This window comes from Elgaria multicarinata, chromosome 1, assembly GCF_023053635.1.
Source record: "Elgaria multicarinata webbii isolate HBS135686 ecotype San Diego chromosome 1, rElgMul1.1.pri, whole genome shotgun sequence".
NCBI lineage: Eukaryota > Metazoa > Chordata > Lepidosauria > Squamata > Anguidae > Elgaria > Elgaria multicarinata.
Window position 1 is genome coordinate 165,744,554 of NC_086171.1, and position 27,151 is coordinate 165,771,704.

General features: G+C 45.3%; 1 protein-coding gene across 11 annotated transcripts in view; it reads right to left on the minus strand.

The window, feature by feature from the left end:
- Window positions 1-27,151, minus strand: part of PLEKHA6 (pleckstrin homology domain containing A6) — a 239,369-nt gene that overhangs the window by 31,838 nt on the left and 180,380 nt on the right. For 8 of the 11 annotated variants that reach the window (XM_063142223.1, XM_063142201.1, XM_063142169.1 and 5 more), the window contains 8 exons: window positions 24,880-25,390; window positions 23,034-23,120; window positions 20,182-20,235; window positions 14,512-14,592; window positions 9,047-9,115; window positions 8,519-8,599; window positions 7,426-7,575; window positions 6,157-6,252 (listed from right to left, as the gene is read on the minus strand). In XM_063142223.1, the coding sequence (XP_062998293.1) occupies window positions 6,157-6,252; window positions 7,426-7,575; window positions 8,519-8,599; window positions 9,047-9,115; window positions 14,512-14,592; window positions 20,182-20,235; window positions 23,034-23,120; window positions 24,880-25,390 (1,129 nt within the window). The remainder of the gene's footprint in view (window positions 1-6,156; window positions 6,253-7,425; window positions 7,576-8,518; window positions 8,600-9,046; window positions 9,116-14,511; window positions 14,593-20,181; window positions 20,236-23,033; window positions 23,121-24,879; window positions 25,391-27,151) is intronic. The other 3 variants (XM_063142177.1, XM_063142193.1, XM_063142208.1) reach the window with 3 other exon arrangements.

Sequence of the window (27,151 nt, forward strand, 5' to 3'; positions counted from 1 at the left end):
AATATAAATGATCTGGCTGCTCCCGGTCCATGCACTTTTTTCTCTTCAGTAAAAGCTCTGTGCACACAGAGCTTACTGCCTCGGATCCTGGAGATAGCACACACCATCAGGGCTAGTAGCCATTGATATCCTTCGCCTCCAGGGGTTGGATAAATTCCTGGAGGTGAAGGCTATCAATGGCTGCTGGCCCTGATCATTGTGTGCTATTTCCAGGATTTGAGGCAGTAAGCCTGTGTGCACCAGTTGCTGGAGAACATGGGTGGGAGGGTGCTGTTGGACCATGTCCTGCCTTGTTGGTCCCCAGCTGATGGCTGGTTCGCTATTGTGTGAACAGAGTGCTGGACCAGATGGACCCTTGGTCTGATCCAGCACGGCACTTCTTATGTTCCGTTTCCCTAAAAATTATTTACACATTTATTTCTGCAGTAGAAAAGCACTGGGTGGGGTGGGAGGGAAGGGTTATTGCAGCAGAAAATGGCAGGCAGCAAAAGGGTTAAGCACATTCTCCCCCCCTCAATTTCTCTATGTAAAAATGTTTTTATTTAAAAAATAAAAATAAACTTAAAACTAATTCTCATTGGGTGGTTGTTAAATAATTTCCATATAGTGTGTTATTTGCCCCACGGGAATCATAGAATAGCAGAATTGGAATGGGCCTACAAGGCCATCGAGTCCAACCCCCTGCTCAATGCAGGAAGGAGGAAGTGATTGCAGGCAACAGAGAAAAAAGAGGAAGAGATGTGACTGCAGGGGGGGAACCCTGGATTGGAAAAATGGGAAAAGATGAGTTAACAGATATACAGTGAGGGAGAAGAGAATGCGGTATGGAACAGAGAAAGAGGGAGGTGGGTTAACAGAGAGGGGTTCAGAGGGAGGGAGAGCAGTGCAGAGAGATTAAGTGCAGAGAGAAAATGCTCCAGAGATGAGAATACTAAAATTATAATTAAAAATACTTTTTCATAATTAATGTGGTTATGCATCCCTGCGGAATTATTATTATTTTTAAAATGGAAGAGTGTGCTCCGAGTGATTTGGGTTGTACATCCCTACCCTAATCCCTGAGTGAACTTTACTCCAGACTTGGCCTGGGTTCTCCAGAGGAAACTTTGCTATGGTGACTCCTGGCAATTACTCCTCTTAGCTGATGAACAGCTGATCTAATTCCCCGATGAAGCCATTTGTACAGTTTCACACAAGGTTGCTAATGCAGGAGTCACTGGCGTATGGACCTTTCAGGAAATAAGCTGTTAGAACACTGTTATAATCCATCCACTGGATTGTGGATGATGCTTACATCCAAGCTGATGGAGTGCTCCAAGAAATGGCCCTCCTGACTGTTTCTGGCTGCATGAATAAATTTCCTGTGCGCAGTACTAGTAAGACATATACATAGACTCTGCTGTGTTGTCTGTAATTGCAGGACCATTCTGGATCTGCTGAAATCACAGCAAAGTATCCATGTGGCTCCAGTTCACTGCCTGCTCATTTCTCCAGATGATCTCAAGCCCAGTGACAATTGGGGTGGAGAAAAAAAGCAGCCATCTAGCATGCATGGATGATCTCAGAGTGCTTTAGAAATTAGAAGTTGGGTCTAAACAATGCCATTGCCTTGAAAGTCCTGTTTTCCCCCTTAAAATGAGGCTGTTGCTTAGCATTGCAAAGACTGGTACAAAGCTCCAAATGTGGATCACTGGGCATCTCTGCTTTCTGTTACTTTTAAAAAGCATAACACGTCTAGTAGGGATTGACAAATCTGGCAATTTCGGTTTCACTCCGTTTCTAACTTTTCCAACCTTAATTTTGTTTTGTCCCAGTTTGGTATCAGTTTGCAATTTCTTTTTTAAAATCTTCATGCAAATTTGTACACATCTTCATGTGAACTTCTCCTAATACACGTATCTTTATACGCACTTTTTCCTAATATACATTTTTTTCAAGCAATCTCTCCTAATATAGTGCAGTTTTGTACATTATTTCCACATATATGCATTTTTCATGTATTTTTGATTGGAAATTACACTGTAACAATTGGAAAAATGCAAATACCTGAGTATAACTGCATTTCTGTTCATGCATTGGTTTGGAAAGGGCAAAAATGTATAATATGTATACTTGCATAAATTGCTCTTAATTTGCATGATTAATTTTAAGGACTGAAATTGGATTCCCCCATCATTTTTTTTAGCACAATGAATAAACAGCTTGATATATTTTCAGTAACACAGAGGGTATAACACAGGCATTTTGTGTGTGTGTTCCACTTTTCACGAGAACAGATGTGGCTGTTCTGTTCACTCAAGTTTATGTCTCAGTACACCTGGGAGGTGTCCTCATCCTCAACCTCTCAGCCCTAAACATTTTGTTCTTATGGTTCCATTCAGGCATGGAGACACCAGGGCAAATCAAGATGATGAACTGAATCAGATTGGAAGTGTGTGTGTGTGCAGACAAAGCAGAAGTAAAACAGTTACCATGGGAGTTAAAGATCACTGTAATTACTCAGTGAACAAGACTACATACAAACACAGCCTTATCATCACTTAAAACATGAGAACAGGCTGAGCACCTTTCCAGCTGAAGCACGGAAACAGCCTGATCCTTCTACTGTTACAATCAATTAGTTCCACCAGGAATTAGTAACGCTCCTGCCTTCCATTTGGAAGAGCCACTCAAATGTCCTGGACTGGACGCTTATGGCATTTTGGAACAGATACTGGGTTCTCTCAAGCTGCAGAAGAGGAGTGCAAGCAGAGCATACTACCTTGAGACACACCCCTATCCTATGCCAAGTGCGTGCTCTCTCATTCACACACACACACACACACACACACACACACACACACACACACGCACCATTCTCTCTTGCTGTTCCCACCTTCTTTAATGAAGAGTACTCTGTTGCATTCTGGGATACAAAAGTCTGACACTAATGAACTGACTCAACTTCCATGTCTAATTTGGTTATTAGATAGTGGTCTGGTTCAGACAACACACTAAACCATGCTGCTTCACCACAAAATGGTTAAGGGAATGCATGCATTCCCTTAACCATTTTGTGGTGAAGCAGCATGGTTTAGCGTGTTGTCTGAACCAGGCCACTGAAGAACACACGTGGCAGTGGGTGCTTTGATGTGATTTAAATGTGATTTGTTTTAAATGGTTTGTTAGAACTTGCTTAAAGTTCTTTTTTGAGTGGTGGTGGTGGTGTAGTAGAATAGTTTAAAAATAAATTAGAATTAAAAAAAAAATCCCAGGAGATCCTTCCATGGATCTCCAACCATCTTCTCAAATGTGCACCTAAGACTGCAAACACAAACATTCTTAGAAATAAATGGAACCTTTATTCAAAGTATGTAACATCCTTAAGCTTGGATCATAAGCTAGTTTACCTGGTGATCAGTCCTCACAATATGCGTGATTCACTTCAGTTATGCACAGGGGTGGGGGTCGCTTGATTGAAATGGACGATACAGCTATCAGTAGCTACTAGTCATGATAACTATATACTTCTAGCATCAGAGGCAGTATCCAGAGGCATATTAACACAACTGCCACATTCCTCACACCATGTTTGTGTGTGTGTGTGTGTGAGAGAGAGAGAGTGAACAACATGAGGTTAAAAGCTGGTTGCTTCTGTCTATTGCAAATAAACACAAAGGAGAACAGAGGTTTTCTTTTCACACTAAGCACACATGCACACACATCGGGTTTCACAGAAACCTGGGTGGTGCTTAAATGTGTGGAGTCTAGAAACTAAGTGGACCTCAGAGCAACTAAGGAAAACAATGGCTTCTTTCACTAGGGCAGCAAGAAGGTCAAGTGTCATTTACATAGGAAGGAAAGCAAGGATTAGACATCGTTACTCTATCTGGCATGAGTGACACACGACAATGCCAGCAGTATTTTTTTGTCCTGAGGCTTCAGATCTCTGAACTTTAATGCAAGTCACTAGGGCGAAGCTCTGGGACAGCTTTTTAATTCAACGTCCTCCACGTCTCACAATCTGCCTTTTCAGCCTGGTAGCAGAGGGACTCACCTGACAGGAGAGCTGGGAAGTTGAAATGGGCAAATGTTTGTACTCTACTTTGAAGGGTTCTACGAGCCAAAAGTGACATTACTTTAAATGTGTGTCTATAATTACAACTCTCCCTGCCCCTCATTTTTACTCTTGAGTAGACACAGTGGCATTGATCTGGATCTTTAAAACTCCCCTACCTTCCATGCTAGGACTCCAGTCAAGGGGCATTGACCCTATTCTAGAGTAAAAATGGGGGCGGGGAAATAGCAACATAGCTGATAGACACATTTTAAGTAATGTCTGTTTGGCCTTAAGGCTAACTAAACAATACCATGAAGTCACTTCTGCCTTATGATCAATAGCATGCATCCCAGCATTGGCCATTTTCTTTGTGCCTACCTCTAAAGTAGAGAGGTTATCAATTACAAGGCTTAAAATGGAACTGAAAACAGGCTACCAATAACCCATAGAATGGCTGCTTAATTGCTTGGACTGCTTTAAGAACATAAGAAGAGCGCTGCTGGAACAGACCAAGGGTCCATCTAGTCCAGCATTCTTTTCTCACAGTGGCCAACCAGCTGTCAACCAGGATCCCACAAGCAGGATATGAGAGCAAATACAACCTCCCATCTATGTTCCCCAGCAATTCGTGTACATAGGCTTGCTGCCTCTAATACTGGAGGTAGCACATAGCCATTAAGACTAGTAGTCACTGATAGCCTTCTCCTCTAAAAGATGATCTAACCCCCTTTTAAAGCTGTTCAAATTGGTGGCCATCACTACTTCTTATGGTAGTGTACTATGTGCTGTGTGAAGAAGTACTTTCTACGATCTGTCTTGAATCTCCCACCAATCAACTTCGTGGGATGACCCCAGGTTCTAGTATTTTGTGAGAGTGAGAAAAATGTCTCCCAGTCCACATTCTCTATATGATGCATAATTTTGTACACCTATAGGGGTGTACAAAATTATGCATGGTATAAACACAGGACAGTAGAATCAGAAGAAAGGGGATCAAGAAGAAATGCCCGGCAGAAATTGCTTAAATTTGGAGGGGGGGAGGGGGGCAAGAAAATGAATCTTGAATTATGCAGAGTGCAATTTGATTTATGATAACCCTCAAAGTGAAGAGAGGAACGAAGCTTTATAAAGATCATGGTTTAGGGGAATATAGGACTCTGTGACAGGAAGATGCTATTAGAAAAAATCTCTAAGTGCGTCCCTGGAATTAGGAGGGGATCCGCACGTCGCTCCCAGAGCGCTTCTATGCGACCCCAGTGCAGCCTGAAAACGATAGTCTGACTTCCCTGTAAAAGAAACGATGAAGAGCTGTCCATGCCGCCGCCGCCGCCGAGGAGAGCTCTCCGCCGGTGAGGAGAGCTCAGCAAAAGAAGGCGGGGTAGAGAGCTTCTTCCACTCTTCACCCTGCCTTCTTTTGCCGAGCTCTCCTCGCTGGCGGAGAGCTGTCCTCGGCAGCGGTGGCGGCATGGACGGCTCTTCATCGTTTCTTTTACAGGGAAGTCAGACTATCGTTTTCGGGGTGCACTGGGGTCGCATAGAAGCGCTCTGGGAGCGACGTGCGGATCCCCCCAAGGACTCCTTAGCAAATGTTGTACTTCTTTGTTTACCACAGGTGTAGGCGAGAGGAGGGTTTCAGAGTCCCTTCTTAATATATTTTAACATCTGATTTGAACCAAAAGTTCAATGACAGTTTGCCTGTGAGCCCAGTAAATAGCACATGCAAATAGCCAGCTCTGCACATAATTGGTATGTGCATGCACAATAGGTGTGAGCTGAACATGGTAGCAGTGTACAGACTTTAGGGGCAACATGCATTCATGCTTCCTAAATCTGGCTCTGATGTTTTAGTTGAATCTACAAAAACCTACACAACTCAATGGTCAGAATTTTTTAAGGGCTGATGTCTTCATTATGCAGAAGGGCAATTCTGCTGAATACTGATGGTTATTGTTCACAACATTACAAGAATAAAATAATGGTAGAATCGTTCTATCTGCTCATGAGCAAAACTGTCTGACAACCTAGGAAGTTGAACCTCCCCCTTTGTGTCAAGTTCTGTTCTGGATTCGCTAGCATTTCCCTTAGATTTGGGTGGTCTGGAGGTTTCATTTTCTCACCTGGATGTCCAAGTTCAGCTGCTCCCATAGGTCATCATGCAAGGCTGACACCTCACCCTCCAGGTTCTCATATTCTATGGTGCTGTTGGCCAGTGCCTGTGGGGATTTACAAACAGTCCCATCAAGATATCGACACATTTACTTGCCATCCCCACTCTGTGTACCCTGGAGTGCACAGGTACGAACTGGCATTAAAATGCTAACAATCCAACCAACCGTTTGGATGCCAGCCCAACCTGGGTGTGCACTTCAGTGCTGGGCAAAACCTCGAATAAGAGGAGAAACCTGCATCGGTAAAAATGCTCGCCTCCTAAGAGCGACTTCTTTCCTGAAATTTACTTGCTGAATGTGTGAAGAAACAAGCCTTAATTCAAATTGGCATGAAATTTGTGCCCTCAGGAGAGGCTAATGGACAAACAATGGGAACAGAAAGAGGATTTCATTCAAAACAAGAGGTTTTCACCGACTGTCTCAATGTGATTTTGCACAGAACATATTCGTGGCATGCAGGGATTTATTTGGGGTGATTTTGAACATTCCCATTGGGTTGAAGGTTTTTCTCTCCCTTGCCTTCTCTTTCCCCTTCCTTTTCTTTACATGGAAAAAAAAGAAAAGCAGAGAAAAGCAAAGAAAGAAAGAACTCATTTTACAATGCTGAACTAGCAAAACGTTCCTCTCTTCAACCCCAGGTCTCCCCGGCACACTCACAGCACGTGCACTGACAAAGCAACCAGAGCAAGTAATCCATGCAGACTCAGGCTGGAGGGACAAGGCTGCTTGATGCAGCTCATGCTGCTGCTGAAGCATTGGATACTGCTGGGCAAAGCCCATGTGCAGCCAGGTGGCTCATGCTTGGACAATGCTTTCCATCCAGGCTGGACACAGACCAGAGGTTACGCTGAGCTGTTCTGCTCAATTGAAAGATATGGTTTATTGGGAACAGCTGAACAAGGTAGTGCATGCTTGTTGCTGAACAAGGTAGTGCATGCACATTGTCTTACTATGGTTTTAATTTTTGTGAACCGCCCAGAGAGCTTCGGCTATTGGGCGGTATAGAAATGTAATAAATAAATAAATAAATAATGCCTGGCTGGGTCAAAGCTACCTGATCCATTGGGACCAAGTACCTGCACCTCTCTCCCACCCCCAACCCCCCGCCGGCCTGCACAATTGTCCTTCATCTCTGAAGCGTCCTAGGTGATCTCTGGGATCTCTGTCAAAATAAGCAAGGAGGGGATTGCTTTCAGTACTGGAGACTTCTTTGATTACCGTGCTGGCTTGGGATAGCTCCACCCGGATATTGATCAGCTGATTCTGAAGGGATTCCTTCTTATGCAGCAGTTTTTCAGGGTACGCCGGTTGGCTCCCAAACATCTCCAGCTCCTGGTGTGTCCCCATCAGTGCACTCTCTAGACTCTCCTAGTGATGAGAATAGCATGGAAAAGCTTATTTTTAAACAAATGCTGGTAGTTAGTTAGGAAGCAAATTGAAAAGACTTGGAATCATTTCTGTAATCTAGTTATTATTTATTACATTCCCTTTCTAGCCTTGGTCCTTTGGTTTTTCTGGATCTCATTTCTCCAATTTCTAAAGTGTTAGGATCATCCCCTTTTCTGTTCTGTTCAAAGGGAACTCCGGAAAAGGAATTAAATGCAATTGAAGTTTTATCATGCTACTGGGTGGAAGGTAAATAAGGCCATGGGCAATAAAGTTGGATTTGCTCATCTGCTTAGATGTGATGAAGTCCTCTACCACAAGATTCAAAAAAAGAGCAAAAGCCACAATCTCAAAACAAAACACGACAACACACACTGTTCGGAGAGAAGGGGTGCTGCATGAAGACATTACCCTAAGATTTGAAGGGTATATAATCAATACATTTGATACAAAACCTAGGAGCAATTCAAGAGGTGAAGGACATGATGGCATCTCCCCATTCCATAGAGAGTTGCCAACTGGACTGACAGTTTATTTATTTATTACATTTTATACCGCCCAATAGCTGAAGCTCTCTGGGCGGTTCACAATCTTGCTTCAACACTAGGGATTGGACAGCATGCCCTATGGCAATAGAAGGCAGTGGGCCATCTGGCACACACAGCTCTGTCCTCCAACACAGCTCTGCCCCCTCCTAAGCATCTGCCACCTGAGGTGGTTCCTTCACACTGCTTAATGGTAGGTCTGGCCCCAACAAAGTCCATTTTAGCCTCTTTGTCTCCTAGTTTCAGGGGAACTGGAAATATTTTTTCTGAAGATGACAACCTCTTTATGACAGGCACCATCTAGCAAATACATTTTTAGCTATGCAATGAGCTTCCAACTTCAGAAAGCCTCTAGGCTTTCTGCGATTCACGCCCCTTACCTTCTCAGCGCGAAGTTGTTGCACAAGCCTCTCCTGTTCCCTCATCACCTTGTTTTGCTCACAAAGCTTTCCCAGAAGCTTCTGTCATGAAGTAAAGAGAAAAACGAAATGTGAAGCACGAGGTTCACAGTGCAGAGGTCCACGAGAACATCATAAAAGGCATTTGCCCATTTTGACAGAGATCAACCGGGCCCCCAGCCAGGAGGTCCAGTTTGTTGGCTGCTGATATGCCACAATGCAAGCAGGGGAGACTCACACACAATTACACCAGCACGAAAACACACACATGGAGTACGAGGGAAAGATGCGACAGGCAAAGAGGAAGCCACAGGACTGGCAGATCGATGATGGTGACCAGGAGCACTTGAGACCTTGCAGCTCCAATAGCAGAAAAGAGGCTCATCTAATGAGATTGGAGAGAAATGGAAAATAAAGGCATAACCTCCAAGGGGTGGAGGGTGGAGAGGTGACAGCAGGAAGGGCAATGGAGTAGGGAGGCAGGTGGCAGTGAGGGAGGGGTGCTCTTACATCCGTATCTTGTTCGCTTATCTTGTAGGTGTGCAGCGCCTCCCTGTAGGCTTCGGGGAAATGAGACACCTGCAAAAACAAGAACAAGTCATTGCTGCTCTCTCCTCCTTGAAGGTTAACATGCCACAACAAGCCCCCCCAGCCCCCCCTGTGGAAATCTGACGCTGGTTCTGCTTAGTGGAGAAATTTAAAAAAACAAACCGATGGTGTTTTCAGGTCCTACAGCTCACGCCTCTAACTCCTTCCACCAAATCTTTCTCTTAAGCAACCTTTACTAGATAGGATAATTGTAGGGAAAGGCAGATGTTGTCTTGCTTTTCCTGCCTTTTAAACCAGCCATCTTATGTTGTGTCTAGAGAGACAGCTCTTTCGTACAACGCAGTGAGAAAATTGCTCTTCTGCTATCTACATAAATCAAAACAGATCATAAAAGGGCTACTTATTTATTTTTTATCTACATAGAAGGGGAGAGTCACGTTTATAACAAAGGAGACGTTTCTGGAATTAATTTATTTTAAAAAGGTGACTGCTCAAATTTATGAACAAATCAGACTTTCACGGTTTTAATTTTTGTGAACTGCCCAGAGAGCTTTGGCTATTGGGTGGTATAGAAATGCAATAAATAAATAAACAAACATTAGACGTGCCACCGCCGTTACAGCTCACAGGCAATTACACACAAGCAGTTGTACCATAAGTAGCAGCTTCTATTCATAATCACGGCTATTGCAATTGTGAGAAGATTTTAAAGTTCTTCTCACAGCCACACTCAAATTCAGGTTAGTGATGGGGGAGGGGAAGCTCCTAAAAACATGACTGTTGCTACAGTGCAAAAGGGCTGCTCCACATATTCTATTAACACACACAGAGAGAGAGTGAGTTAATAGATATACAAAGCTAGTATGCAGCACACAAGACCAAGAAGCATTTGCGGTGAGTTGTGTAGGCCTAATAGCAGTGGCTGTTATGTGCATGCAGTGCTTTGAGCTTCCTGGGTGCAGGTCTTGGCCAGATGGGAGCCAATGGCTAGGAAAAGGGTAGGCAACCTGGCACTCTCCAGATGTTTTGGACTACAAGTACCATAAGCCCCAGCCAGCATGGCTGATGGTCAGGGATTGTAGGAGTTGTAGTGCAAAGGATGTGGAGAGACCCCTAGTCTAGGATGTTGCTATAAGAGGGTAGATAATGGACAGATTGCCAGGGCCCTGTCCTCAAGAAACAGAAGGGCCAGGGCAGTTTGGCTTTCAGTGGGAGGCTGAGTTAAGGAGAAACCTGAATGAGAGTGGAGAAGGGTCAGATATTGTTTACAATCACTGTGACAACAACCCTTTACAAGGCTCCAATGTCAGCTGCCCCCTGGGTTCTATTCCCAGTTTATTTGCTGAAGTTTATAAAGCTGCATAAACACGGGGCAATGCTTTTCAAGATGCAGCCATGTAGTGGCGTGATTTGAGGTTCTTCACACAATGCCCACTTTCCCCAGCTTATTAGCAACCACTATTTGACACATAGGGAAACTAACGCCGAGAGAAAGCCAGGTCCAAAGCAGCTAGGCTAGAGCACTGGCATTTGATGTGAACTTTTCAAAGCAAAACTGAACATGGCATTATTTCCCTCCAGAACAGTGACGTAGCTAGTCACATTTACTTACCCAAAAGGGGTGTAAGAGTATCACAGGAGAGTACTGATTAGCATTGATACAACGCAGCACAGAAGAAAGGCACCACATCAGAACCAGAGGTTATCATTAGCAAGCAAACAAACCACAATGGCATGATAATACAACAGGAGCAAATCTGTTCTTCACAACTGCATGACAGGAACTGATCAGTGGGTACTTCTCTAATGGAAGTACCCACCGATGGTATTAATGGAAGTACCCACTGATGGCATTAACACCCACTGATGGTATTAATGGTATTAATGGAATTGTTTTACGTGTTATTGTAAAGCGCCTCGATGCCAGAAATGGTGAGGCGGCACTATAAAAATGCTTTAAACAAATAATAAATAAATGCAATGAGTTCTGATATGGAAGAACCCTCATCCATGATGTTAAGGTCCATGCCCCAGACGTCACTCTCCATTTAAGTATGAACATTGTGGTCTTCTTTTTTGTTAAGGGAAAGGGCCAGAGCCCAGTGTTAGAGCACATGCTTTTGCACGCAGAAGGTCCCAGTTTCAGGTATTGCTGGGAAAGATCCTTGTATGAACGCCTGGAGAGCCACTGCTTGTCAGTATAGACTAGGGGGGAAATTGTGGCCCACAAGGATGTTTTGGGCTACAACTCCCATTAGCATAGCCAATGGTGAGAGATGATGGCTGAAGGTCAAAACATCTGGAGGGCCATAAGTTGCCACCCCTGCTGTAGCCAGTACTGAACTAGATGGACCAAATATCTGACTCATGATAAGGCAGCTTCCCATTTTCTTGTAAAGTTTCAGAGAAACAACAATCCCTTCTGGATATTATTCTTGAAAACTCTGGAGCAAAGAGTCAAGAGCTAAAGATTATGCTTTCAGTCTTTGTTCTGTGTTTCATATGGGAACCATTCAAACCCAAGTCTTGGGTAATGATGTTATCTGATGTTTCCTGGCAGACACGAACTGTTGTTTGCAGCTGGGCTGAAATCTAAATGTTAAATCAAGTCTTGGTCCAATTTGAAATGTATATGAAATTATTTTGGATTGGTTCACAACTACTTGGTTAATGAAATCACTTGCAATAGCTGATTTTTTTCTTCCTGTAAAGGAGATATAGTTTTCTTTTGTGGCAGACTTTGCAGCAATGGAGAAATACCTGTTTGGAATCCACTTTGCCAGATGCTCTCTCTCTGTGTGTGTGTGTGTGTGTGTGTGTAGTGGGGGGAGTTGGGGGAGAGAGAAACACGTGTTTGAGGAGGCCTTATTTTGCTCTCTAGGGCCTGGAAGGATGTAGACTGACAATGGGAGGGATTCTACACGTCGTACTGAGGGCGCTTCCATGCGCCCCCAGTGCGACCCCAAAGCGATCGTGTAGCTTTCCTGGCGAAGAGACGAGGAAGAGGCGTCCTCGCCGCCGCCGCCACCCACCTACCTCCTCGCCGGCGATTCTGTGAATTGTTTCTTATATGCCTGATTTCATCATTCTAGAACATGCCCTCCTCCGCCCCCGAAATAATATTTTCTGGTCCCTTAAAACTACTCCTTTGCCCTTGGTGATGCTGAAGTTCTCACTAGTGAGCACTGTGCACAAAGCCCCAGTTGGAGATAGCAGCTAGAACATTCCATCAAATATACTAATTCATTTTCTCAAACAAATAAAACAATGCTAGGCCCACGCCAAACTTATCCAAAGATCCCATCTAACCAGTAATTATTAGCCATGTTCTACTGCAATCCACCTTAATAATATACTGAGTAGCAAATTCATCAGAAAGAACATTTTTGTGATAAAGGTGACAAAAACTATGATGGAAGGCAAAAATGGCTGCTGGATGGCTGGTTATAATTGCAATGAGATGCAGCTCTTATGATCCTATCATTGACTTGATTGCTTAATGTATAATATGAGCAATGCCAAGGCTGTTAGGAAGACAGAGTTCCTCCTTGCACTCATAATTCTTAGGCTTACATCCAGCTTCCCACCTGTCCACCCCACTGCAGCCCCCGAACATGCTCCCCCACCTCCAAGAGCAGATTTGGGGGACGCACAGGGGGCTGCAGTACCAAGGGGAAATCCCTTTCACCAGCGGCTTCCATTCTGCTGGCAGAAGGACAACACTCGATTCAAGCCTATCTCTCTAGCCCTTTATATGCATCTGGGCTGGCCAATGGTTAAGAAAAAGCACTCTCTGCATGGTCAGAGGCATTATCTCTTCTTGCCAATCTGCAGATGTATACAAAAATAGTCACACCTAATGCTTGATATAGGCTGAACCCCAATTTCTGAATGAGATTCCAGATTGGTGTGCCTTGAGTAATATTAAGCACGGAAGCTGAGCCATGCTCTAGACCTGACTGGAAGATATGTTGCCTGGATGGGAGCCTACCTGCAGACTCTCCTAAGCTGGCCACTTATTTATAACCTAGAATGAGGAAACCCATCACCTAAAAGGAGGATACCAATTTGCATAGAATCTGCATGTGCTAATGTATATGTATAGATGTAAATGTATATAAATTTATATCTAGTGGGGAAGATTGACCAGGTGAGCTGTGCATCTGTTCAGAGTGCTGCCCACATGGTGAATATTGATGGGCAACGTTAAAATCCTTATGCTTCTTCACCTTTAAACTACAGCTGGACTGGGCAGCCCTTCAAATACAGGACACCTTTAAATAGAGGGCAAGATTAGGGATGGCCCTCCAGATGTTTTGGCCTACAACACCCACCAGCCCTAGCCAACCTAGCCAAAAGGGAGGAATGATGGGAGTTGGAGGACCACAACTTCCCCACTCCTGCCTTACACTCTCCTTTAGCAAGAGAACAAAGCAGAAGTCAGTGTCCCACTCCACTTATTTCAAGTCTAAGGAACAGTTTAGGGTTAACATAAGAAGAGCCATGCTGGATCAGACCAAGGGTCCATTTAGTCCAGCACTCCATGGCCAACCAGCTGTCGACCAAAGACCCACAAGCAGGACACAGGTGCAACAGCACCCTCCCACCCATGTTCCCCAGCAACTACTGTATACAGGCTTACTGGCTCTGATACTGGAGGTTACACTTAGCCATCAGGCCTAGCAGCCACTGATAGCCCTTCTCCTCCAGGAATTTATCCAACCCCCTTTTAAAGCCATCCAAATTGGTGGCCATCACCACATCCTGTGGTAGTGAATTCCATAGTTTAACTATGTGCTGTGTGAAAAAGTACTTCACACAGACTCAAAGCCCTGAATGGACTAAAGGTTAGTAGCTGGTTAATAATAGAAGCTAAGGCTAAAATCTAACCATTTTTAAGATGTGCGGTGGATGTGTGCAAATGTAATAATGGACAAGAAGGAAGAAAACAATGTTCTCTTTTTAAAAACAAATATCAAGGGATATGATTTCTCTTTTAGCACACAAAGCGGCATGCCAAGTATTTCATAATGGGAGGCTTTAAGTTCTAACCCGGCCTTTTAACATACTTATGGAGAGAACAAGATGAGAGAAAAGAAGTTCAGCAGAAAGCGACACAGAGCTGATAATACAGCTGAGATTAAGATCCAGATATTTGCAGTGTTCCATCTTTCTCCAAACTGTAAGGAAAGAGGTAGCCTTAAAACATTTCAAGGAATCCCCCTGCACTAGAACCACTGGCACACTGGGACATGGGTGCCTCATAGGCCTCCATGCATAAATGCCATTGAGGGATGAAATGTTGAATGGGCATCTCACAGATGGATGCAGACGTGAGGTGTGGAAGGGTGACACCGGGAATGGTTCTGCCATGCAAAAGCAGCTGGAATGGCATGGTGGATGGCAGAGCTGCTGTGATGTCTTACTTGCATGTACAGCTGAGCCCTAGGGGAGGAGCTCTCCACCATTCTGTTCACCATACTGATCAAAGTCTCGCTCTCACTCATCTGCGGCAGACAAGGAAGGAAAAAGTCAAGATGCTGGTGGAGATAGAGCCATCTCGGTTCAGTCTTGGACACGTGCGCCTGTGTGTCATCACTACATTAAGTTGGAAACACCCAGAACATTGCCTTTGCTCAGATGCTACAAGGCAAAGGTACACCAAAAAGAAGCCCACAGGACTGAAAAGTGTGTTGGTGCTCAGAAGGAGCACTAGAGATTGCTTCCAAAAGCACATTGGTGCTCAGAGAGTTAATTGCCCAACTGCATTAACATGCACATTTGTTTGTTTGTTATGTAAACAAAAGCCACAGGGAGGGGGAGCCTGAGCAGCATCCGGGACTGCAGAAGGTGGGGAGAGGGACAGCTTAACTCCTTTCCTCCCAACATGGTCCTAATACTCTCCCCATGCAGTTATTTGCACTGGGTGAAAAACCTTCACAGAGTGGCTCGATTAACATACAAATGGGATTGCCGGTGAAACACTAAAGAGAAGCAATGGGACACAAAGCCATCCTACAGCTCACAAAGATGAAGATATCATACTGGGGCATCACCTGAGACCCTCTTATCTTGGCCTAGTAGCATCATGTTTTGTTTTGTTTTGTTTTGACAATCCTCTATGTTGTTTTTAATAATCCTCCAAAGGCAGTACTCCCACCCCCACTCCTCTCTCTGGGGCATCAGGGGCTATTGGAACCGAGATCTGTGCTTGGATCTGCTGGTGTGTGTGTGTGTGTGTGTGACTTCAAAGCAGCCAGATGCTAATTTCGTTAGAGGAGCAGTGCATGGGACCAGTTTTTATAAGAGTCTTCCCCCCATGCAATTTCCCTAATCACTCCCCACCCCGATCCTCAAAAGCTGCTCAGCTACCTGTCTTCTTTCTGTTTGGGGTCTAATAGCAACTTTAGGGGGTGGTATTAGATTGAGGAAACAACACATGGGGGGGGAGAGTTTAAACTCACCCTTCCCCAGCACCGCTGCTCTGATCAAAGTCAGAGCCCCCCCGCCCCCTGAACTGTCTTAAAGATATATAGATATTTAGTTATATCTCGAGAGATCTGATAATTTATCTCCCACATCATGGCTGTTTCAACCTTTAGAGATAGGATGATGGATGGTGTGGAGATGCACTCCAAGATTTACCTGATAGAGACAAGAGCTGGGTTTTAAACAAATACCTGTTGGTCTCTCTTCTGCCTATTTCAGAATCCCAGCAAAGGGAGAGCAGATCCAGGGCAGGCTGGTGGCTCCTGGATTGCATTCCAGGTTTTAGTCATAACCAGCCAGAAGTCTAAAAGAGCTACCCAAGGTGTTGGGCCCATTTTGGGGATAAGGTCCAGCACCTTGGATAGCTCCTTTAGACTTCTGGCTGGTTGTAACTAAGACCCAGCATGGAATCCCCGAGTCACCAGCCTCCCCTGAGCAGATCCCCTCTTCCAGTGGCCAGAACAAACAGAGGAAACTGGAAGAGCTTTTCAGGAACTGCCTGCCCCCTTTATTGCTTTGTGTCATGCTCCAGAGGAGGGACCACAACTGCCACACACCGATCCATTTTCAGTAAGAGCAGCAGCATAACCGAAGCAGGGTTGTTGTTGTAGTTGTTGTTTGAAGGTGTAGTACAGGGGTGTTGAATCTTTTTCATGCCAAAGGCTGAGTTTCATATTGGGGTTGCATTCTAAGAGTGGGTGGGGTCAAAGGGGCATGGCCAAAATCCAGCATACTGCAGCTTAAAGCTCTTACTGCTCGTAACTAAGCTTGAGGAGAGGCATCTCAGCCTTTCAGAACGGGGAGAAAACTGCACAAAGGCCAGGTTCATTGTGGCTAAAGTCACAACAAGCTACGGTTCCCTTCAATATTCAACCCCCAACCATGCAAGGCCAGCCAGCGGAGGGTACATGAAGGTTAAACAACCCTGTTCTAGGATTATGCGAGGTTATTGTTTAACCATCGCTTCTTTGCATGACATGACGACCCACGATTGGGGGTTGATTATTCAGGACGGTGCTTTGGGCGCCATGGTTCATCATAGCTTAAATGCAGCATGTCATGTGAACAGCCCCATAGACTTCCTCGTTAGGAAATGCAAATTAGCCTTAAGTGAGTGGATTTTTGTTCCTCCACTGATCAACATATCTGGGCTCAGAAATGAATCCCACCCCTGGATCCCATTAGCTAGCAATGCAGGGTGGTGGTGGTGGTGGGTTGTGCCTTAGATTGTTTGCTTGCTTGAGTTATCCGCAGCTGTTTGCTTTGAAGAGACCTTTCTACTGTGCACCCGCTCTGTGCATACTGTAATCTATGTTACATACTGTATTTCTTCGATTCTAAGACGCACTTTCCCCCCCATATAAACATCTATAAAAACGGGGTGCGTCTTAGAATCACAGGTCATTTATTATTCCTTAGAATCAAAGCTTTTTTTCTGTTGGTGGTACTGAAATTAGTGTGTGTCTTACAATCGATGGCGTCTTAGAATTGAAGAAATACGGTACATAGATTCTGGAAAAGGGTGTGGTGTGTGTGCGCGCACACACGTGTGTGTGTGTGTGTGTGCAAGCTTTTAATTCCTTCCAGCTCTGCAAGGTTTTATAGAACTGAGGGATTTAAAAATGTGTAATAAATCAACAATCGTTTAAACAAAAGTCCCAAGGGTCAGATGATCTTTTGCTGACATAAATCACCATTACTCAAGTGAAGCTGATGACTCTCTCTCTCTCTCTCTCCACACACACACACACACACACACTCTCTGATTCAGTAGACTTTCAACCACAAATCACCAGAGCATAACAAAGAAATAGGACTCAGAAGGCTGCACTTGATCACGCTACTTTAAATCAGTCTTTCTCCATGGGTAAGAAGTGGAAGAGAAAGAGATGGAAAGCCTTAAATATATTTAGTCTTTTTAAAGGAGAGAGGGAGAAAGTCCCACTACCAGTGATGGTTGGTAGCAGAGTCTGGAGAATTTTTAAGTGCCTCCTCCTCCTCCTCAGCAGTCCATCACAGACACGCACATCTTTGCAATTACTCTCCTGATGGGGGATTTACTGACTCCGAAACCATAATGAGATTGTCTCTGGAGCAGGCTTGCTTATTGAAATGCAGGCTTTTGCAGGCCAGCATCAGCCATCCATCAGCACTTGCAGCGGGATTTCATTTTTATTTCCAGCTTAATCGTGTCTGCTAGGGAGGAGGCAGACGAGTGAAGTTAGAAATCGCCAGGATTCTCTGAATACTGTCTTGTGCCCGATTCTTCTTTACATTTTCAATCACTGCTTGCTCTGTACAATCTGGGAAATTGCCCAAATTGAACAGCAATTCAAAATGAAATTTGTGCAACTTCCTCCATATTTGTGCAACTTTCATCCATACACGAAAGCAGGATTGCTTCTGCCTTTGTGTAAATTGTGTAAATTAGGAAACTTGTGCAAATTGGACTGGAAAAGTTGCATGAATTGAATGTGAGCACATGTTCGGCAATTTATGAACATTTTTAGTGGACCCGTGCTTGCAATTGAGTTTGGGGCGTTGAACGTGACATGTTGCATGTTTTTCGAGCAAAAAGAAATTATCATACATTCCTAATGTCTGCTGATTTTTTCTCAAAAGACTTTTACTTCCCTGTTTTCTATGGCCAACAACTTCCCTTGACCACAATGTACTGTGCATGGAAGATTGTTTCATCTGAACTTAATGATTGTGGGGAAAGTTATTTGGGTGAATTGTTTGTTCTGTTAATTACTACAGTTAATGGAGAGGCTTCACTTTTCTGGGGGTCATTGAACAGAATTGTTATGGTAAAGCTGGTATTTATACTACTGATTGTCTTGACAGCATATCTGAAATTCCTCTTCTTTTCACATACACCCCAATGTTCTCCTTGGTTATCACAACTTTACACACACACACACACACACACACACACACACTTCCTTAATACAAACACAGTTTATTTTGGATATTTGATGCATAGGGTACTTCCAGATGGATGGCTCCAAGTGCTACCAATCGAAAGACACTGTGTAGCTATTCCGCCTTTTCATCCTTAATATATTGTTTTCTCATAAGAAAAAAGATGAAAAGAACAATGGGGAAAACATGGGACATTTACAGATGGATGAGACAACAGCTGGACCCCGTTCTGTGTTTGAGGCAGGGCTCTTGCAAAGTAAAAGCCTTATCTGAAATCATCCATAGTTACAAAAACCCCTCAGTTTAACCATCAATTTTGTCCCTGTTTTTTAAAAATGCAATATCTGAATGGTAAATAGTACTGTCTATACTTAAACAACAGAGTCTCATGGCACCGTCAAGACTAACACATTTTTATGAACTTATTTATATTTATTTATTTATTAAACTTATATACCGCTCCCATAGCCAGGGCTCTCTGGGCAGTTTACAGAAACTTCTATTCTAGCTCATTAAAGCTTTTGCCACAATAATGTGTCAGTCTTTAAGGCAAAGGTGGGAAAATAGTGGCCTTCCAGAAGTCTCAGCCTTCAGCTCCCATGATCCCTCAGCATTGGCTATGCTGGCTAGGGCTGATGGGAGTTGTAGGCAAAACGTAAGGAGGGCCACAAGTTACCCACCCCTGATTTAAGGCGCCACAAGTCTGTTGTTCTTGCTGCAGAAGACTAACATGGGGACCCTTCTGGAAATTGCCTATCCCTAGAAGAACTTTCTCTACAGCCCAATCCTGACTAGCTGAAGGTCTGGTTCTGAGATCAGGTTAGATGTGTCCAGAGACCTAATCAGATAACTGGGCGTGTACCTAGTGCCATGTACAAATACTTCATGCATTCACAGGTGCATAGAAAAGATCTCATAATCCAATATGTGGAATTTCACATACAAAAAAGTGCCTTCTTTCTCACTCACAATCTTTCTCACTCACAGTGACCCCAGATAAGCCTGCAGCCAACAGTATGGGTGAGCAGGATAGCTGAAGCAAGCCGGACCAGGGCAGGTATCAGTGGGTCTTGCTGGGGCACCAGCAGCTACAAGAGACTGTCGGGTGCTGGCATGAGAGCGCCCAAGTGCTGCACTGAAGAACTCTCTCTGCTGGGCTGCAGAAGGAATCAATGGAAACAGCCCCAACCAAAACCAAAATATCGCTCCCATTAGAAATAAGCTGCCACCGTGAGTTCTATCTAGGGTCATTATTACTCTCTTTCCCCCCGGAGAGCAGAGTGAGTGATGATCCCACCCTAAATCTTACTCACTTCTGAAGAGCTGGGTGGCATTTCAGGTGGGAATTCTGCAACAGGGACCAAACTGGACAAAAACATCCGCAATCATGGCAGGGCAGAACCCTCAGATTTCCAGAGAAGCGGCGCATCACACACCCACACCCCGCCCGCCCCTCCAAACACACAAGTGCCACTGATAACGGGAAGGACGAACGAAACACACCAAAGACCACTAGTGCTGCCTCAATGCCAAGAGAGGGAGCAGAACAGATGTTGAGGGGAGAGGGAGGGAGGCAAGGAGAAGGGGAAAGTAACACGGACACCTGACAGCAGGACTGGGGAGGGGTGGGAGCAGCAGGGTTCACTGAGAGGAGTGAGAGGAATACAGCCGCCTCGGCCTACCTGCTGGTCCAAATACTCTAGGTTTCTTTGCAACTGAAGGTCTAAAAGTTCATCCTATCGGGAGCCATTAGGCATGCGGCAAAATGGAAACACAAAACAAACAAACACAAAGAAGAAGCAAAAGCAGTTAGGTGCAACTTGAGCTAGAGACAGGCACTGAGCTGCCCCATACAGGATAGGGAACATTCAGCCTCACCAAGCATTTTTAAAAAGACGTGGGTGGGTGGGTGGGTGGGTGAGTGGATGGTAGTTGCTCAGCAGTCCGTTCAGATCAGGACATATATATATATATTTACATATATTTACATTCCCTAGAGGGACTCTCAATGGGAGATCCTGGTAGCTCCCCATGTAGTTGGTGCTCTTTCCCCAAGCTGTTCATCACCTCCTTCCAGGTAGGGGGTGGATTCACAAGAGGGCCACGCTGTCCTTCTCCAAATCACTCCATTTGATGGGAAGGGGGCTGGGGAGAAGGGGCCTGGGGAAAGCTCCCCATTTCTTGCCTAAAGCATCACCAGCCAAGAAAGGTCAGGTGGGGTGGAGAAGTGCCAGATAACATGGGATTGGGATACCAGAGAGAGTGCCTTCTCCTGTCCCAACCTGTCCAGTCACTAAGGTCATCAGAGGGCATGTTCCTGGTGGTTCCATATGGACCTATGGCCTGACTGGAGTTCACCTAGAGAAGAGCCTTCAGTGTGGTGGCCCCCTTCCTATGAAACTCCCTGCCTCTGGAGGTCACAGTGCTATGTTCAGGAACTCCTGCAAACAGCACTTTTCCTCAGTTCATCAGCCATGTTTTAATTGGTACTCTGTTTTTGAAAAGAATAACGATAATATCATGTTCTATTCTTTTTATCTTTGTGTCATTTTATCTCTCGTTGTTCACTGCTCCGGAATCCATTTAGATGTGGAGCAAATGCTGCAAATAAATATGAAGGGATCTTTCAAAGCTAGACCTCTTGCAAAGTTCCTTTATTTGCTAGTAGGTAGGTTGGAAGCACTTGTGCACACTTTTGGCCCAGGTGAGCAGCTTCTCCAGCAAGTACAGAAATATTTTTGATTAATTCTGGAAAGAATGTGTCACTTCGTGGTCAGCCCTGGGGCTCCTCTGTGTTTGCTTGGAGGTAGCTAGACTGAGCTGGAAATGTCCAGATCCTTACGGGGCTCTTTAAAAGTAGTTTATCCTGCTCCTTCTTTCCTCATTTATTGACTTCATCCATTTCCTCCCCTCCCCCTCCCTGAGCAATTGGAGATTGGGGACAGAGCATCAGTCATTAGAGAGACTGTTCCTGACCTGCTCGGCGATACCAGGATCTTCACATTGCACTCTTAGTTCAGCCACATGCATCTGCTTTTGTGCACAGCTGGTGAGAAGGCAGGGGGGTGAGGGAAGAAGCTGCGTGCAACAGGCGTGCAACTAGAGTTCTGTTCCACAGGGCACCTTAATCCAGTCCAGGATTTACTGGTGGCTCTCACGGGAGAAAGGTGTCAGGCAGGGTCAAGGACCTTGGCATGGAGCAAATGAAGCTGGCCGTTTCACTGGGCAGAGTCCCACTCCCCGTGGTTTCTGCCCCCACCACATGGATGCTTCCCCGCAGTGAAATAACCAAAGAAAGAAAGAAGTAGAACGAGTGAGGAAAAACAGCAAAGGAAGAAACTACAGCCAATGACAGGGGTTTCTACACTTGTCCTTTTCAACGTTCCCCTTTGTCCCCCACTATTCCAGGTCTCCCCTAGAGGATCACAAGGTCTGGCAGTAGAAGTAGTCCTCCTGCTTTTGCTTCCCCCAATTTCTCCTGTTTTGGACTGGGATTAGGGAAGATATCCCAGAGGTAAAACGTGCTTGCTTCCCAGCAAACCCTTTTCTACAATACGATTGACACTCCAGCAATCAGTAAGGGGCTATTTGTTTAGGGCAGCCGATGACCCTGCTGGGTGGGAATTTTGGGAGTTGCAGTCTAACATATCTGGAGGGCAGCAGGTTGGGAAAGGCTGGGGTAGGCAACGTGTGCCCCTCCAGAAGCAGTTGGACTGCAACTCCCATCATCCCTCCACATTGGGTAGGAGGGGTCGGGCTGATGGGAGTTGCTGTCCAACAACATCTAAAGTCCAACACATGCCCCATCCCTGGTTTAACTCACAGGGCAGCAGAAAGGCTGAACTAAGGGGTAGTGCTTGGGTTAAGCCTGCAACAGCAACTAACAGTGTGCCTCAGTTCATATTCTGCAGTAGCCTGATGGAGGAGCCGCGATGGAGCTTTCCTCTCCATCATGCGGTCAACCTGCGGAGTGAAACGTGGCCTCTGCTTGAGCTCCGGATTGCAATTCTGCCACTTTCTTTGAGGGAGAAAAATGACATGAATGATGTTTCTGTGTAATCGAGATTCCAAGTGGGAGCCCATTTCACACTACATGCTATCACTAGATGCTACTCCTTCTGGATGCTAATGAAGCACACGGAGTGTAAACACGGGGGCTAGAGGTATGAACAGGAGCTGGTTTTCCTTCTCCATAAATTCCCTGCTTAATTCTCCCCTCCTTCCTCTTCCTCAAAACAGCACCTATTTAATCAGCCCCTTCTTCAACCGATCAGGCTATTGATTAAAATTATTTGCCAGTTTGCATCGTCATGGTACATTGCATACCCAGGCTGGACTCATTCAGCCAACATAAGCCTCTTGACTGAGCACACTAGAGAAACTTACTGCAACAGGACAGTTGTTCAATGTCCAATAAGCAATTGCCCTTCTCGTGATGGATGGCCTCCTTTCTCCCACCTCTAAATTAAACCCCAGCCTTGGGAAGGAAATGTATACATCTCTAGCGGAATGCTGGGATGCTAATGGGACATACCATTTTGTCGTGGACTGTAGGGGACGCTGGATAGTTGAAAGGAAACATCCCTGCAGGGACAGGCCTCCTGTCACCCAGATAATCATACTGAGGAAAGAGAAGAAACCACACATGAGATGGTTAGGTCACTATCGGGTGAATCCAGTCCCCACACACTTTCCCCATGATACAGAACATGACCCACAATACAGCAATGCAGACAACATGGAGAGTGAAGGAATTGCCTGGGGGGGTCGGTCAATAAAGCGGTGGAATGCCAACTGTAGGAACACCAAGGAGTTCCATCCTGGACGCAAGACAATGGTGCTCTTGGGAAAGAGGGGTTGGCGCTACAAGCCGGAACTAAGCACAATTCTGTTGGGACAGGGGTGCAGAACCTCTTTTTGCCGGATTCAATTTCGGAAAACCTCCTGGGCGCCACAATCCAGTGGTTGGTGGGGCTGAACGTGATACAGGTGGGGCCACAAATGAAAGGCCTAGAGCTAAAAATAACAACACATTGTAGCTTAAAGCTCTTACTGTCAGTAGCTAAGCTTTAGGAGAGGCATGACAAAAAAATTTAGAATGGGGGGGGTCTGCACAAAAGCAGGGAAACCTCCAAATCATCAGTGGTTGGAGGGAAGGGGTGGGGCCTTTTGGGGGAAGCCCAGAAGGCCAGATTTGGCATATTGGGACCTGAGGTTCTACATCCCTGCAACAGAGGAGGAAAAGACAGGGCACGCTTACCCCAGGCTCCTGCCCTTGAAACCTCTAATGCCACTCAATTCCTCGGTTGCTTCCACCCTCAGTTCTTCCGATGACCTTTAACATTGCTCTGGGGGTCATGCTCTTCAAGCCATAGGCCACAGGAAGAACGTTTTAAAGTCTCGCACCAGCAACCCTTTGGAGATGCCATGCTCCCGGCACCGCTAACATGCCAGTTCCCTCCAACTTTTGCATGCGACCCCTGCGCTCCTGCTGGGAACTCATAAACCTCGTGGTTAATTTGCATGACTCCCGGGGCACATAATACAGACTGGGTTTGAGCACGTGTAGGCTGGCATTTCCTTAGTACTGCAGCACAATCCCTGAGATTACGGAGAAGGATTTCTAGATCAGAGAGCTACATGCAGGCATAATTCCCAATCTTAAGTCCCATTCTAGAAATTTACTTCCATATTTCATTTCATATGTTTCTTTGCCACCTTTCAAGACTTCCCACAGTATCATTTTACTGTGTAAAATGATAACATTCAGTATAAAATTAGGGTATAAAATGATATAAATACCTTAAATTTAAGCTATTTGAAAATGAAAGAAGTGCTGCTCATTTCTGCTGCTACTCCTGTCTGCAGTCTTCCCTCTTATTCTAGCCCAGGGGTAGGCAACTTGGTTTGGCCTACAACTCCCATCAGCCCTAGCCAGCCTAGCCAATGGTGAGAGAGATGAAGCCAAAACATCTGGAGGGCCACAATTTGCTCACCCCTGTTCTAGCCCATGACTGCCTCTCCTGGCCCAGTTAGTCAACAAACCTCCATCACGGCTTGGGACAGCCTTCCCCAACCTAGTGGTGCCCTCCAGATGTTCTGGACTGCAACTTCCATCTGCTCCAGCCAGCATGAGCAATGGTAAGGAATGCTGATAGTTGTAGTCCAAAATATATGGAGAGCACCAACTTGGGGAAGGCTGGCTTATTCAGTACCCCTCAGTCTCTGCTTGCTGCATGCACAACCACAGAGACATGTGGGTAATGATCCCTCCATTTGCAGCTACGGCAATCCCCTCCCCTATAATTCCATTGCTGGTTTTCTCCTGAAGAGTGGCAAGATGCTTCGAAAGTAGGAGTGGAGCCAGGAGGGAGGGTTACCTTTGGGGAACTGACCGATCGCCTCATCATGTACGTTGTTGGCTCTGCATATATCTCCTCACTCCGCGGAGACACTCGGTCGAAGCGGGCGCTCGGTGACCTGACAGGGGAGTACACTCTGGCTCTGCTGTAGGAACCTTGGCTCGGCGAACGGGGGACCGACCGGGAGCGAGGCTGGAGTGACATCCTGCGCAGGGAGCCAGAGGCCGCATCCATTTCGTCATAGTACACTGGCGGCCGTGTGGGACCTGGGATCCAAACGGGCACATCCTGTCTGCCGTAGCCGGGCTGTTCCTTCCACTCCCGCAGCTGGTAGGAGCCACTGTTGCGGAAGGAGTGCCGCTTGTCATCCACAGTCCATTGAGGACTCACCCGCTCATAGGCAGGCATAGAGCAGATGCTGTCAGGGCGCACGCCGGGAGGGTAGTATTGGAAATCCTCAGAGTACTGGGGTGAGTAGGGGGGATAGTAGTCAGGGACTCTTCGAGACATTGGGTAGAACCTGGTCGGGCTAAGAGCCCCAAAGGAAAGAATGAGAATGAAGAATGTAAATCTTGGCTTTGCTCAAAGAAGACATATATATTCTGGAATGTTTTGCCCAGCACTTTTATCTCTGCCTTCCCTGTCTGCTGGACATTGCTGGTACATGGTATGCATTTATCCACATCTGTATCAAAACCCACAGAGGGCATAAGTCTAACGTGGATTTTAGCTTATAACTTAAGTTATGGTGCCTCCTAACCTCCAACTGTATTTCTGAAAAGTGCTGATAAAGTAATAGATATGGCACAATATTTTCTCTCAGAAAGAAAGTGGTGGTGTATTTTCAATTATTACCCTTATAAATAATAAGCACTAAAAGCAGTTTCATGCTCACAGTCTTGCATATGACCTACCTTGTTGATGCATGTATGTGTATGCATTCATGTATACACATCTGTCATTTTAAAATATATAAAATTATTTATTATTATGACCCATAGCTGAAGTTCTCTGGATAGTTTGCAAAGGTTAAAACTTTTATGCAAAATTTGAAAACACATAACAGACAGTACACACAGAGACAACATACATCATATTGAGGTTTATCAGATGAGCGTTTTATCACGCACTGTGCGTGTGTTGTTTAGACAATGACGTCTGCCTCCCACGTGCCTCCCGCTACTTCAGCTCATTTTCCATCACAAAATCAAAATAGTCCCCCCAAAACCCAGCCTTTTCAAAAAACAGAATGTGCCACGATCTCCTGCTGTGTGCAGGAAAAGCAGTGTGATACAAACGGCCCTTGAATGGGCCACGTGGTCTTTGTTTACTTCCTCTTTCCCCTCCGGGTAGAAAGAGGAAGCAATGAGGGACAAAAGCAGGGGTGGAGAAATGATGGTAAGGAAACATGATTTCCCCCTGTGTGATGACACTCATTGAGTGTTAGATGGTTTAAAATTCTGACGAACACCAAGACAGAAGCCATATATCTGGCCATATATATCTCTAGCCATCGAGGGTTGGACTCGATGGCCTTATAGGCCCCTTCCAACTCTACTATTCTATGATTCTTTGAAGGTTCTCAAGGTTGGTAAGGAATGGCTGTAACAGTGAACTGCACCAGATCACTGATGCTTAACCTTCTGTTCACTTTTCAGGAAAAACAGAATGCTCAGCCTTTGTCCCCTCTTCACATGGTACACTGAGTGGTGCTGGAGCATGCACCCCTGCTCCCCCACTTCTATGCATTCAGGTGGAGGTATAAAACCAAAGAGGTTCACCTGGCACGGCCTCTGTTTTCTTCGTTGGTGCCAGGTGAAAACCTTTTTCTTGCCCAGGCCTTTTAAGTATTCATCTGCTTATAAAAACTTTATGTTGTTTTTTATTAAAAAAACCCTGTTGTACTCTATATTGTTCAATTGTGTATTTTTATTGTGTTTTATTGGCCAATAAATAAACACAAACAAATAGAAAATAATAAAATAGAGCTTATGTATGCACAAATAAATGAGCATTGGTTCTCTCCATGATTGGGAACCCTAGAAAGCAGGGTTCCCTACTGCACGAAAACGAAAAAAAAAATGTTTCCCCAGCATTTCTGATCACAGAGCGAGTGAGGGGTGTGGGGAGACCTATGCATGTAGAGTTGTGCCAAAGTAGGGAACTGTTCTGACCCTGGGGATTGGATTTCTTTCCAGGCCACCCGCCAGAAGCTGCATGATGTCAGGGGGTGGGCCTCCCTCCCTCCCGAAACCCCACTTCCTGACATCACAGGAACCCCTTTCTCCCT